Source organism: Lutra lutra, chromosome 13 (genome assembly GCF_902655055.1).
Source record: "Lutra lutra chromosome 13, mLutLut1.2, whole genome shotgun sequence".
Classification (NCBI taxonomy): Eukaryota; Metazoa; Chordata; class Mammalia; order Carnivora; family Mustelidae; genus Lutra; species Lutra lutra.
Genome location: NC_062290.1, coordinates 47,205,289 through 47,219,413, shown reverse-complemented (window position 1 = coordinate 47,219,413; position 14,125 = coordinate 47,205,289). Strand labels below are relative to the sequence as shown.

Sequence of the window (14,125 nt, the reverse complement as noted above, 5' to 3'; positions counted from 1 at the left end):
AGGGCGCAGCGGGCCGCTCGTTGAGGTGGCCAGCCTCGCCGCCTCGCGAGTCGCTGTACGTGGCGGCGCCTCGCCCTTGGCCCGGAGCGGAACTGCTGGAGGAGCGGCCGCGCAGGCCTGACCAGGTGAACCCGGTCCCTTAACCGCCTTTTGGTGAATCATCTGCATAATAATCAGATTTGAGGTCCACAGCCCTTTGTGGTCCTGTTGTGGAACAGTTGTCGGTGGATGACTGACTGGTGTGTTGTGAGAGGCGCCACAGGGACTGCTTGCCCCTGAAAAGGAAAGCGAGCTCTCCTGCTCTTCGGGCTGCCTCGTTTCCTTGAAAGTTTTCGGGTTCTAACTGCGTGCTCGGGTACAGATCGGTGTGCCAGAGGAAGGCTTTCCCATGAAAGTGTCTCTTGGTAACGGTGAAATGGGCGTCTCCGCCCATCTGCAGCCTTGCAAGGCAGGAACCACACGGTTTTTTACCAGCAATACTCACAGTTCGGTGGTATTGCAAGGCTTCGATCAGCTTAGAATAGAAGGCTTGCTTTGTGATGTGACCCTGGTACCAGGTGATGGAGATGAAATCTTCCCCGTTCACAGAGCTATGATGGCGTCTGCCAGTGATTATTTCAAGGCAATGTTCACAGGTGGAATGAAAGAACAAGATTTAATGTGCATTAAGCTTCATGGGGTGAACAAGGTTGGTCTGAAGAAAATAATTGATTTTATTTATACTGCAAAACTTTCCCTTAATATGGACAATCTCCAGGACACACTTGAAGCTGCCAGCTTTTTACAAATTTTACCTGTTTTGGACTTCTGTAAAGTATTTCTTATTTCAGGAGTCTCTTTAGATAACTGTGTTGAAGTTGGGCGAATTGCTAACACCTACAATCTTATCGAAGTGGATAAATATGTCAATAATTTCATCCTGAAGAATTTTCCTGCATTATTAAGTACTGGGGAGTTTCTGAAACTCCCCTTTGAACGGCTTGCCTTTGTGCTTTCTAGTAATAGTCTTAAGCACTGTTCTGAACTTGAGCTCTTCAAGGCTGCCTGTCGCTGGCTAAGGTTGGAAGACCCTCGGATGGATTATGCTGCAAAATTAATGAAGAATATTCGATTTCCATTGATGACACCCCAGGATCTCATCAATTACGTGCAGACAGTAGATTTCATGAGAACAGACAATACCTGTGTGAATTTGCTTTTAGAAGCTAGCAATTACCAGATGATGCCGTATATGCAGCCAGTGATGCAGTCAGATAGAACTGCCATTCGATCAGACTCGACACACTTGGTCACATTAGGAGGAGTTTTGAGACAGCAGCTGGTTGTCAGTAAAGAATTACGGATGTATGATGAAAGGGCACAAGAATGGAGATCGCTAGCCCCCATGGATGCTCCTCGATACCAGCATGGTATTGCTGTCATTGGAAACTTTCTTTATGTAGTTGGTGGCCAAAGCAATTACGATACGAAAGGAAAAACTGCTGTTGATACAGTTTTCAGGTTTGATCCTCGGTATAATAAATGGGTGCAGGTTGCATCACTAAACGAAAAGCGCACATTCTTCCACTTGAGTGCCCTCAAAGGACATTTGTATGCTGTTGGTGGGCGAAGTGCAGCTGGTGAACTGGCCACGGTAGAATGTTACAACCCAAGGATGAATGAGTGGAGCTATGTTGCAAAAATGAGTGAACCCCACTATGGCCATGCTGGAACAGTGTATGGAGGCCTAATGTATATTTCAGGAGGAATTACTCATGACACCTTTCAGAATGAGCTCATGTGTTTTGACCCAGATACAGACAAATGGACACAGAAGGCTCCAATGACCACGGTCAGAGGTCTGCACTGCATGTGTACAGTTGGAGACAAGCTCTATGTCATTGGTGGCAATCACTTCAGAGGAACAAGTGATTATGATGATGTTCTAAGCTGTGAATACTATTCGCCAACCCTTGACCAGTGGACACCAATTGCTGCTATGCTAAGAGGTCAAAGTGATGTTGGAGTTGCCGTCTTTGAAAATAAAATCTATGTTGTAGGTGGATATTCTTGGAATAATCGTTGTATGGTAGAAATTGTCCAAAAATATGACCCAGAAAAGGATGAGTGGCATAAAGTTTTTGACCTTCCAGAATCACTTGGTGGCATTCGAGCTTGTACTCTCACAGTTTTTCCACCGGAGGAAAACCCTGGATCACCTTCTAGAGAATCACCTCTTTCAGCACCTTCGGATCATTCTTAGGACTAAGATGTAGTACCTTTGCAGTGCATCATGGATGATCTGATACTTCCCCTTCGGTTGTATCTTATAATGATTGGTACAGTTATTAGATAAAATGGTAATTGATGTTCTTTGTCTTGTTTGGTTCTGTGTTTATCATATGGTTAACAAATGCATTCTGAAAATGTATTCAACATAGCCAGCTGTTTTAGCAAATGTAAAAAGATACGTAGAAAAATGTTTGAGATGTGTTTGTGGTGTTGTGTAAGTCAAATTGTAGGTGATTGTAGTAAATGTATAATTATGTTCATTATGCTTCAAAGCTGCAAGTTTTCATCTTTGACTTCAAAACATCAAAGGGAGGCTGCCTGCCCTGACCTAAAATAAACAAAAGGTCACCAAATATTATCACCTACCTCCCTTTTTTCGTATAGTTTTTGACATCGTTGCCAATTCACCTGATTGAGTGCATTCAGAATATGTGAAGTTTCTTAGATAGGAGAAGTAAACAGTGTAGCCCTAAGTCAGCATTTTGTATCTCTCTCTGGAGAGAGGGAAGGGGAGAGAGAGAATATAAATATGTATGTACGTACATTACATACATGTGTATATACATCCATACGTCCATACACATACACATTTAATTTTTAAATTGATTGGTATTTCAGCTATAGGGAAATTGTTTTTAAATTAATTTTTTTCTTCTACCTAGCAGCTATTTCTATTCAAGTGGGAATTCAGTACCAGAAAATAAGTATAGAGTCATACTAAATTGAAACAGATAAGGGCTACAACATATTAGGTTGACTACCAAATCTGTCATTTGGCTAAATTGTTATTTCAGATGAATCATATTACTTTTTCTGCTGTGTATTGTTTTCTATAGAGTTGCTTTTATACAGGCTATTTAGCAGAGTTCAGGCTTCTGAGAATTGGTTTTGCTGAGTAAGTTAAAGTAAGCTCTGCTCTTCTGCCTTTTTGTTCAGTAAAACTTATATGAGGAAAGCTAAGAATGAAATATGCTGAACAAAGCTGTAGGATTTTAAGTTCAGTCTCCCAACTTAGTCATTCTAACATGATCGTTTGATTTGGGGTGGTTGCTCTAGGCAGTGTATGCCCTGAGCTTTGTGGGATCTGCCTCAAGGCTGTGATCTGAGCAAGCAGGAGATAGACTCAGTTCTGTTTCAAATCAGAAAAATGTCCCTTTGTCTGTGTCTAAAGAACAGGACCAACTTCAGATTCCCTAAGAAGCCAGTTACAGAAAGCCTAGGCCACTGCTGATTTTCAAACAGGTACTAAAGTAGATGTTCAGCCTCTGAAATACCAAGGGCATCCCTACTGGTTGAGAATCATATGGGGAGATCTTAATGAGACCTTTTCAGCGAATGGGAGTCATAGGAGACCTTTGTATGTAGTGAGTTATTCTAGAGAGGTACTTTCCTGGAATAATTGCCTACCTGAAGAAGAATTTACATAGGCACATATACATACATATAAATATATCCCTACACTTGGGAAGTTGTCATAGTATAAATCAGGAATGATCTTCTCTTCACTGACAATCCCATAATAAAACTCAGGAACCCAGACAAAAGGAATTGGCTTCCAGGGATCTGAACCTTACTGCCCATACAAGTGTTGATTCATTTTAATGCTTTTTATGATTTCTGCCTTGGCAGAAAATTTCATACTTTCTATGTTTTTTTAAATGACTGATTTTTTTATTACTAAAAATAGCACAGTTGAGTACATGTAGAAAATAGAAAAAGTAGAAATTGATGTTAACTTTGTGCATTAAATAAGCAAGAAATGGCATCCCAATCATTTCTTTATTAATGAAGTTAAATATTTGTGTTTTTTGAGTAGCTCTGTTTCCTCTGAATGTTTGTGTCCTTTACCCTTGTGATACCTATTGGACTTGCTTTGTTTTTTTCATACCAAGTTATAGGATCTCTTTATATAATAAATATAATTTAACTGGCATTTGTTTGCATTGATTTCTTTTTCTTAATCTATTACAGTTTTACAAAGGCAGGGCCATTCAGTTAATTTTAGAGATAAAATTTGTCCATCTTTTTGCATTTTGACCTTTTAGGGATAATTCTGCTATTTTTTTTTTTTTTATGTAGTATTGATGTATTATTACTCTTGGTGCTAATTCTCACCTGCTGAGGTGGTATTGCTCTGCTTGCCTTCTGTTCTGCACAAGCTTTTCTCTTTACCTTGTTGAAAAAAGGTTTTTGCCTTCTATTACAGTTAACTGTTGCTTTGTAACTAGCTAAGAATTGCTTAACTAGATAAGCTAACTATTCCACCTATATCCCCTACCTCCAGCCTCACACCCTCCACCTCTCACCCTCTTAGAATTTTCTGCAGTGGACAGCTGTCTTGGCAGTCCTAGAGTAGGTGACTGATGGTATGCTAATGCTACTAATTACACCTGGAATTCTTTGCTTATAGATAAAGAAATTTTCAGTGACTTTAAAATGGTTGGAAAGAGATTTTACTTTCATAAGCTAATAATTTTTTATGGGAGATTAAGACTGAAAAAAAGGATAAACTGTAAACACATTAGATATTTTTAATGTTTCTTATTTTTCTAAGTTTCAAAATTAATGTTCATTAGTTTTTCTGATTATAGAAGTAATTTATGTGTATTATAGAAAGTACAGGAAAATAAAAGTGAAACTGTAAATGATCAATGATTTCCACATGCCAAGGGTAACTTCTGTTAACATTGGATATATTATACATGTATATAGGTACAGACATTTGTCAAATATTTTTCAAATATGCCAGGCCCTAACCTAAAATCTGGATGATAAAAGGAAATAAATCCAACTTTGAAACACACTGCTATCATTATGACTTTTTCTTCAGGTTTTATAAAATATTTATATATTAAAAAATAATGTGCTTTTTTCCTAGTTATCAAATACATGTGCATTAAGAAAAACAGATTCTGTTTTTTACTCAAATCCATACTTCTTTTTTTCCCTTCTTGCCAACAGAATTCCTGTAGTTTACCCATAAAGCAAACACATTCATTCATGTTCATATTTTTCTGGTTCATAATTAAAATTACCTGGTTCTGATTACAAAGACAAAGTATGCTCCTACAGAACATTTCATTCAAAACTACAAAAACACACCATCAAGAGAAATAAAACCAATGTCCTATCCACAGCTCAACCAATTATTAACTGAAAGACTCTAAGCTCTCAAAGCTAACGTTTACCCTTTTGTCAATGGCATTATGGTGGGTATTAATAATTGTGGTATCTTATCAAAATTACAAGTTGAGAATGTTACAAAGTGATTGGCATAAGACATGCACTGGGAAGCATTTAGTGAAGGATAGTTGGTACTAATAAAGTTGGCATTTTGCATCATAATTTTTGACTTTTTTTTTTAATAAACATGTATTATTTGCCCTAAGGGTACAGGTATAGTACATAGCACTCACCATAGCACATACCCTCACCAGTGTTCATCACCCAGCCACCTCATCCCTTCCTCCCCTGACCCTCCAGCAACCCACAGTTTGTTTCCTGAGACTAAGAGTCTCTTATGGTTTGTCTCCCTCCCCAGTCCCATCTTGTTTCATTTTTTTCCCTCCCTTCCCCCATGACCCCTCACCCCCACCTCTCAAATTCCTCTTACCAGAGAGATCATATGATAATTGTCTTTCTCTGAATGACTTTTTTCACTTAGCATGATACCATCTAGTTCCATCCATGTTGATGCAATGACAAGATTTCAGGGTTTTTTGATGGCTGCATAGTATTCCATTGTGTATATATACCACATCTTCTTTATCCATTCATCTGTTGATGGACATCCAGGTTCTTCCCATAATTTGGCTATTGGGGACATTGTTGCTATAAACATTTGGGTGCATATGCTGCTTTGGATCACTACATTTGTATCTTTAGGGTAAATACCCAGTAGTGCAATTGCTGGGTCATAGGGTAGCCCTATTTTCAACTTTTTGAGGCTCCTCCATACTGTTTTCCAGAGTGACTGCACCAGCTTACATTCCCACCAGCAATGTAGGAGGGTTCCCCTTTCTCTGCATCCTCACCAACATCTGTCATTTCCTGACTTACTAATTTTAGCCATTCTGACTGGTGTGAGGTGGTATCCCACTGTGGTTTTGACTTCTGTTTCCCTGATGGTGAGTGATGTTGAGCACTTTTTCATGTGTCTATTGGCCATTTGGATGTTGTTGTCGTCGTCTTCTTCTTCTTTTTAAATTTATTTGACAGACACAGCAAGAGAGGGAATACAAGTAGGAAGAGTGGGAGAGGGAGAAGCAGATTTCCTGCCAAGCAGGGAGCCTGATGGCGGGGCTCCATCTCCTGGGATTATGACCTGAGCTGAAGGCAGAGGCATAATGACTGAGCCACCCAGGCGCCCCCGTTTGGATGTCTTCTTTGCAGAAATGTCTGTTGTTGTCTTCTACCCATTTCTTGATTGGATTATTTGTTCTTTGGGTGTTGAGTTTGGTAAGTTTTTTTTATAGATTTTAGACACTAGCCCTTTATCTGATTTGTCCTTCACAAATATCTTTCATTCTGTCTTTTCATTGTCTTTTGGTTTTGTTGACTGTTTACTTTGCTGTGCAAAAGCTTTTGATCTTGATGAAGTCCCTATAGTTCATTGTTGCCCTTGCTTCCCTTCCCTTTGGCACGTTTCTAGGAGAAGTTGCTGCGGCTGAGGTCGAAGAGGTCGCTGCCTGTGTTCTCAAGGATTTTGTTGGATTCCTGTCTCACATTGAGGTCTTTCATCCATTTTGAGTCTATTTTTATGTGTGGGGTGTAAGGAAATGGTCCAGTTTCATTCTTCTTCATGTGGCTGTCCAGTTTTCCCAGCACCATTTGTTGAAGAGACTGTCTTTTCTCCTTTGGATATTCTTTCCTCTTTGTCAGAGATCAGTTGACCATAGAGTTGAGGGTCCATTTCTGGGCTCTGTATTCTGTTCGATTGATTTATGTGGTTTGACTTTAGTTTTATCTTAATGATTTTCATAGGTTATTTTTCTTAGAAAGTATTAAATACCTGTACAATTTTGCACTCATGAATGTACCTTCATATTTTTTTCCATTTCCCTATGAGTATATTTAAACATCTACCCTAAATATATCTATTAAATTAATAGATTAATTAATCTATTAAATATCAACCCTCATTAGAAATTGAGCAAGATTTAATATTCCTACATAAAATTTTGTCCATGTCTGACTCTGTAATAAATTCTAAAGAAGTAAAATCTGAGTCAAATAGTGTAGGCTCTTAAAATACATTCCAAGAGTGTACCAATATGCATTTCCAGCAGAATGTGTTTAGTGATTATTTGGAAGGAAATCTTTACAGTTCTAGCTTTCTTGTTTGGGTTTTTTCTTCTTTTTTTATTACAACACTGAAATTTTTGTTTATTGAGTATGTGTATTCTTCACTTGTGAATCATCTTTTCCTATCTTTTACTTTAAATCTCTTATTTGCTGCAAAGAGTTTTTTTTTTCCTCCATTTATGGCATTTTTATGGGCCCAAGGCTACTCAACTTTTTAGTTGAGATATTATGGACATGTATTGGTTGAGGTCCACAAATAATGATTTGAGATATATAGATATGATATAAATATAGATAGATATAGATAGATATACAATCACCACAGTCAGTGTAATTAATATTCATCACCACAAATAGGTACAAATTTTTTTCTTGGAATGAGAACATTTTAAGATTTACTCTCAGTTGGGGTACCTGGGTGGCTCATGGGTTAAAGCTTCTGCCTTGGGCTAATGGTTTCAGGGTACTGGGATTGGGCTCTCTGCTCAGCAGGGAGCCTGCCTCCCTTTCTCTCTCTCTGCCTGCCTCTCTGCCTACTTGTGATCTCTGTCAAATAAATAAATAAAATCTTAAAAAAAAAAAAGATTTACTCTCGGCAACTTTCAAATATACAACAATATTATTAACTGTAGTCACATGCTGTACCCTACATCCTAATTTATCTTATAACTGGAAGTTTGTGCCTTTTGACCCCCTTCACCATTCCATATAATGCAGTCAAATATGTCCATCTTTTTTGCATTTTGAACTTGTGGTGGTAATTTTGCTGTTTTTTCCATAGTACTGATGTCACATTTCTCATCTTATCAGTTGCTTTATCAGCTCTAATTCTTACCTTGCTAAGGGAGCATTTACTGCTTATCTCTTGTTCAAATTGCTTTTCTTTCTGATTGAAATGAACATGAATTTTTAAAATAAATTTTCAAAAATTCCTTTTACATTAATATTAGTCTATTTACAGTAAGTATTTTCCCATCTTATTTCCTTAAGTATGTGTCTTAATATGCAAAGTTTTTTTGGCAATGTAGTGAAATTACTTTTTCCTTTGTCATTTTTAAATATTTGCTTGTGTATTTTTTCCCACTGTGATATGGTATAATTATCCCAGTATTTTATATTATTGTTATGAATATCACATTTTACTATACTTCTAGCATAAAATCTAATGTATGTTTTCAAATTATTATCCACTTGTTCCTATCACCCCTTTTTGGATAATTTTTACTTTCTCCCTGAATTTTTATGCTTTTTAAAATCATATAATAATATCTTATATGGGCCATTTAGGGTCTTTCTTCAGTTCCGATGATCTTTTCTTCACGTTGTCTTTGGTATATAGATTGTTGTTTTGAATGATTTTGTTTTCACATTGTATTCCAAACTTTATTGCAGCAGTATAGGAAATGCATGGTTTTAGCATGTTGCTTTTTTGACATCATTACTGTCATTGATTCTTAAGTTTTTGGATGAAACATTAGTCTCATTGATTTGTAACAGATTTTTGGGTGGATTCTCTTGTGTTTTCACCTTAGAGAATCATATTATATTATCTGCATAGTATAAAAACCTTGTTCTATATTATTTGTATCATAACTTAAAAGATTGGTTAATACTTCCAGGAAAATTATAGTAGTGACACATGTCATCATGTCTTATAGGTAATTTTAATAGGGGTGATTGTAGTTTTCTAATTTCTTTGTTAAAGAGAGATGTTCTTGCTTTTGTTCATCAAAGGTGATTGTTCGCAGTGCAGAACTGGTAAAGTTTTCCTTAACAAAATGCATGAATAATAAATTTATTCCTCTATTTACTTCGTAACAGTCTGTGAACAACCACTTTCTAGGGACTGATATTATTCTGCCATCTACTGGTTGGAATTAAAAGTCCTCATTTTAGACGGATTCCAGAAAATGTATCTCCTTAAAAACAACAGCAAAAAACCCCAGAAACCCCAGTATGACAAAAACTACGAGAAATTTTTGTAGCATCAAGTCTTCACAGACCCAATTACCTAATAAATATGTAAAACCTATGATAACTCTTGGTGGATATAGTGGGTCAGATAATCAAAGAAAATGTATTTTTTGGCATCAAATAAAAATACACATTTTAAATTGCTTTGACCTTTATTTAATTGATTAATCCATATAAATCGCCAACTATCTAAAGTCTATAACATTTTTTTAAGATTTTATTTATTTATTTGACAGAGAGAGACCACAGGTAGATAGAGAGGCAGGCAGAGAGAGAGAGAGAGGGAAGCAGGCTCCCCGCCGAGCAGAGAGCCTGATGGGGGACTCGATCCCAGGACCCTGAGATCATGACCTGAGCCAAAGGCAGCGGCTTAACCCACTGAGCCACCCAGGCGCCCATAAAGTCTATAACATTTTTAAAGGATTTATTTATTTATTTATTTATTTATTTATTTATTTATTTATTTATTTATTTTAGAGAGCATGGGCCAAGGTATTGCACATGGGAGGAAGAGTAGAGGGGAAAGGGAAAGGGAGAGGGAGAGAACCCTAAGCAGACTCCCACTCTGGGGACTCCCACTCCCACAAAGGGCTTGATCTCATGACCTGAGATCATGACCTCAGCCAAACCAAGAGTTGGAGGCTTAACCCACTGAGCCAGGCAGGTGCTCCCAAAAGTCTGCAACACTGTATCTAAGCATCCACACCCACTACTGCATGCCTTCCTTGGCGGGGGGGACGACGGTGGGCAGGGAAGACATTCCCCATTCCTTTTAGGATGATGGTGGGCAGGGAAGACATTCCCCATTCCTTTTAAATTGTTTTTAGCAAAGAGCTTCATTATGAAGACACTTATAGAGTAAATATTTTGCAATAACAAAGAATATAATATGCCATATATCCAGGTATAAATAAATCTGACAAACTTACAATATTCAAAGGGCTTTTTATATTGGCTCGCCCGTATGGATGCTAGGATCGGATCACTGCTCCAGCCACATGGCTTTCACTCAGCCCCAACAGCAACATATTTACAGAACCACACAGTAACTTCTGAACCAGCTGATGCAAATTCTTTAGAGTACCATTCATGGGCTCAAAGAAAGCCTGTTTCTCAGCTATGGGAACAGTAAGAGTGGCATAACTACCCATTTCTAATTCTCCAAAATACTGTCTCAGAGTAAAATATTCTCATCCATAAAGCATTCTTTTCCTCAGGATGGATATGACTGAAAACAGGTGACTTCTTACTGATGCCTCCTGAAGGCTATCAAGAGTACACATAGTCCCATATTTCTTTTCTAGATAGAGCTGAAGGAACAAGGTTATATTTCCTGCAATCTTAGAACAAGAGGAGGCAGGTATTTCATTGTGTAGAGCCCCAACCGCCGTTCTAAGTCCACAGAGTGTTCTGGTTCTTTACTGGTCTGTCTTCCAGAAAGCTGTTACTGTACAGGTAGAGACTTATCGTCCTTTGCCTGTCAGCACCATCTGTTTAGATATGAGTCAAAGGGCAGGTCTAATTTTTACTGACTCAAACAACTTTTTCCTAGTTGGGAAACATAGTTTATCACTTGCAAGTGAAGGAAATATTCTTCCATCCAGGAATTCGTGATTCATAAAAACTCTAGGGGCGCCTGAGTGGCTCAGTGGGTTAAGCCTCTGCCTTCAGCTCAGGTCATGATCTCAGGGTCCTGGGATTGAGCCCCACTTTGGGAATCTCTGCTCAGCAGGGAGCCTGCTTCCCCCTCCCCCTCTGCCTGCCTCTCTGCCTACTTGTGATCTCTCTCTCTCTCTGTCAAATAAAATAAAATCTTAAAAAAAAAACTAATTCATGGTAATCATTAACCAAAACATATTCAATATAGAATCCTAGAGTCAGTAATAACATTTATTTCTTCATACTAGGCAAAAATTTTTACTACAGCTTTTTATTAATGTCTCCAACCTTCTCTAGATGAGAAAATCACATATTTCATAAAACCTTCCATATATCATGTATACAGACACACATGAAGATGTTACTTAAGCTCAAAGACTGGGGAAAGAGTTTTCTAACCTTCAAGATTGCTCTGCCTTCCTGAGCTCACCCAGGCCCTGAAACATTGACTTTATCCTACAAGAGGAGTGGGTTGTGGATTCCATTGACACTGTCCACTTCATTCACTTCTTGGGTTTCAATATATTCTATATTCATCCTCACCACTGATCTGGGAGCTAATTCAGCCATGCACAGCAGGTTCATGGCTCTCATTCAGGGAACCTCTATGTGTAGACCAAACTCAAGAAGATCTCTCTCCACTTAGCTCCCAGACCCAATGTCTAGAAATGGATGAGGATTCCCTGCTGGACACTTCCAGTTAGTCCACATTCCCAGTGTACAACACCCTGCTGACATGAAGTATCTACTGTTGCAGAAAAGAGAAACCCCATCAAGATCTCAGTAGCAATCAGGGTTGTAACTTTGAGAATAACTGAAGTCTGATGAAGCCTTGATCTTACGCAGAGTCAGGAGTGGGGAGGGGACTTTATTCAGGAGAATGACAGAATTAGCCATCTTATCACAGCCATGAACCAGACCTGAACTATAAACAAGTCACCAGCTGGATGCTTTATCTTTAAAAATCATGAAAACAACTGATCATTCTGTTCCATTGCATTTGCCTGGGGTTGTTACTAAACCTTAGTGACGTCACAGGACCCAGCTGTTCTAGTCGAAGAAATGGGCCGTTTTTGAATACTTAATCGCACACGTGTTCAGGATGCGGTTTGGGAGATGAGTAAAGATGGTGGTATCAGGCACAAGAAACGTGCAGGACCTGACAACCCCTAAGCTCCAGGCCTGCACAGAAAGAGTGATGGGTTTTCCCTCTAGTCCACCTTATTTTTAAACCCACCCACTGCTGGCTTTCAGGAGACTAGGGGCACAGAAAAAAAAAAAAAAAAAAAAGCTCGGCAATAGTCTAACTCCTTAACAGCCTTGTCCAGCTCTTAGGAATGCCTTCACGCCCCAGACCTAACCTCTTCCACAGCCCCAATAATTCTATTCTCCTTACCCAAATTGGGCATTTGATCTATTAACCTTCTTTTATTAATATCAAGGATATAGTCCTGAGAAACATTGTTTTCTCACATTATAGATTTGTGTCGTCTGATTGCACGTTTCTGTGTACCCTCATTTTGAAGACTCTGAGCCATGTGGCCACTTGGACACAAAAGAATAGAAACCCAATTTCCAACCCAAACACAAAGCTTCATGTAACAGGTTTTCATCCTCTACCATTATAGTTTCCAGGGAAACAGGAACAGGATTCTCCGCCATCCCGTGGCCCATGGGACAATCCTCTCAGCTTCTGAGTGATGATTGCTTTCTTACCAATGACTACCCCAGTTCCACTGTGTTCCTGGGGCCTCCAGGAGAAACACTAGTTCACACTAGCTCAAGCTTTCTTGTCCAGAGCCTGATATTCTCTTCCCTGATTTCCTTAGAATCATTAGTCGAAGTTCAAATCCTAGAAGAATCCCCTTTCTACCCCTTCCTTCTGAACTTTATCATGATTCTTTGTGGTGAATGCTGGTGAATGTGGTGAAAGCACAAGTTAAGGCTTGGTTTGACTATAGATCTGTTGCTGTCAGTCTACACCTGTGAGACTTCATTACATTCCAGGAAAGGAAGGTGTGTGAGAGTAACCAAAGAGTAAGCACAATCTTCAGCCCTATCTGTACTGTCGGTGGTCAGAGAGAGGATCATTTGATGCTAAATTTTCGGGGAAAGGGAGTGGGAGGCTGGCAGATGCCCCCTTTTATTTTATACAAAAAATAATGTTTTAAACTGTTTTTTAAATATCTGAGAGATTTTAGGAAAAAATAAATCTCTTTCTTTGACTAATGTGAAAAGAAAAAAAAATGAGGATGGGGGAAATCGATAACCAAGAAATCTTGTCTGTTATTTTCTCATAGCTATCGTGCAGGTAACTTGAATATTAAAAAATCAGCAATGTGATCATATCTGCACCCAAATCCCTTGTAACGAGAAGTGCCCTCTTGGAAACATTGATTCTGAAGACCTGGAAGATGAGAAGCAGGTTTCATAGGCTTGACTCCTAAGAGCATAAAACACACAACCTACAGGGTGAGAACGGCAAAATCACTGAAGAGCAAAAGAAATCACAGGGAGACACCGCTACAGACTGCCCTCCAAAGATAGCTACGACAGTATCTCCCATCCCACATGTGTCCTGAGAACTTTGCAATTTCTCAAAACGTTGAATCTACTTCACCTCCCGTTAAATACAGGAGGGCTTGGTAATTGCTATAAAAGAATTTGTTAGAAATAATGATGCACGACTTCCAAGTTTACATTAGAGTTTATCACCCTTGACACTACCGATACTTGAGGCCAGACAGTTCTCTGTGGTGGGGCCCTGTCCCGTGCACGGGGGGACATTCAGCAGTATGTGTGGCTTATGTCCACGAGATGCCAGTAACAGCCCTCATCAGTTGCGACAACCAAAAATGTCTCTGGACATTGCCCAAAGTCCCCTGGGGGACAAAATCATTCTCACTGGGAACCACTG

General features: G+C 38.9%; 1 protein-coding gene across 1 annotated transcript; it reads left to right on the top strand.

Moving 5' to 3' along the window:
• Window positions 1-388: 388 nt before the first annotated feature.
• Window positions 389-4,204, top strand: KLHL9 (kelch like family member 9). Its single transcript, XM_047700549.1, has one exon. The coding sequence runs from the start codon at window positions 389-391 to the stop codon at window positions 2,240-2,242; it is 1,854 nt and encodes a 617-aa protein (XP_047556505.1). The 3' UTR covers window positions 2,243-4,204.
• The last annotated feature ends 9,921 nt before the right edge of the window (window positions 4,205-14,125 follow it).

Excerpts from the sequence above, each read along its gene's own strand:
- KLHL9 (XM_047700549.1), top strand. The coding sequence starts at position 389 with ATGAAAGTGTCTCTTGGTAACGGTGAAATGGGCGTCTCCGCCCATCTG.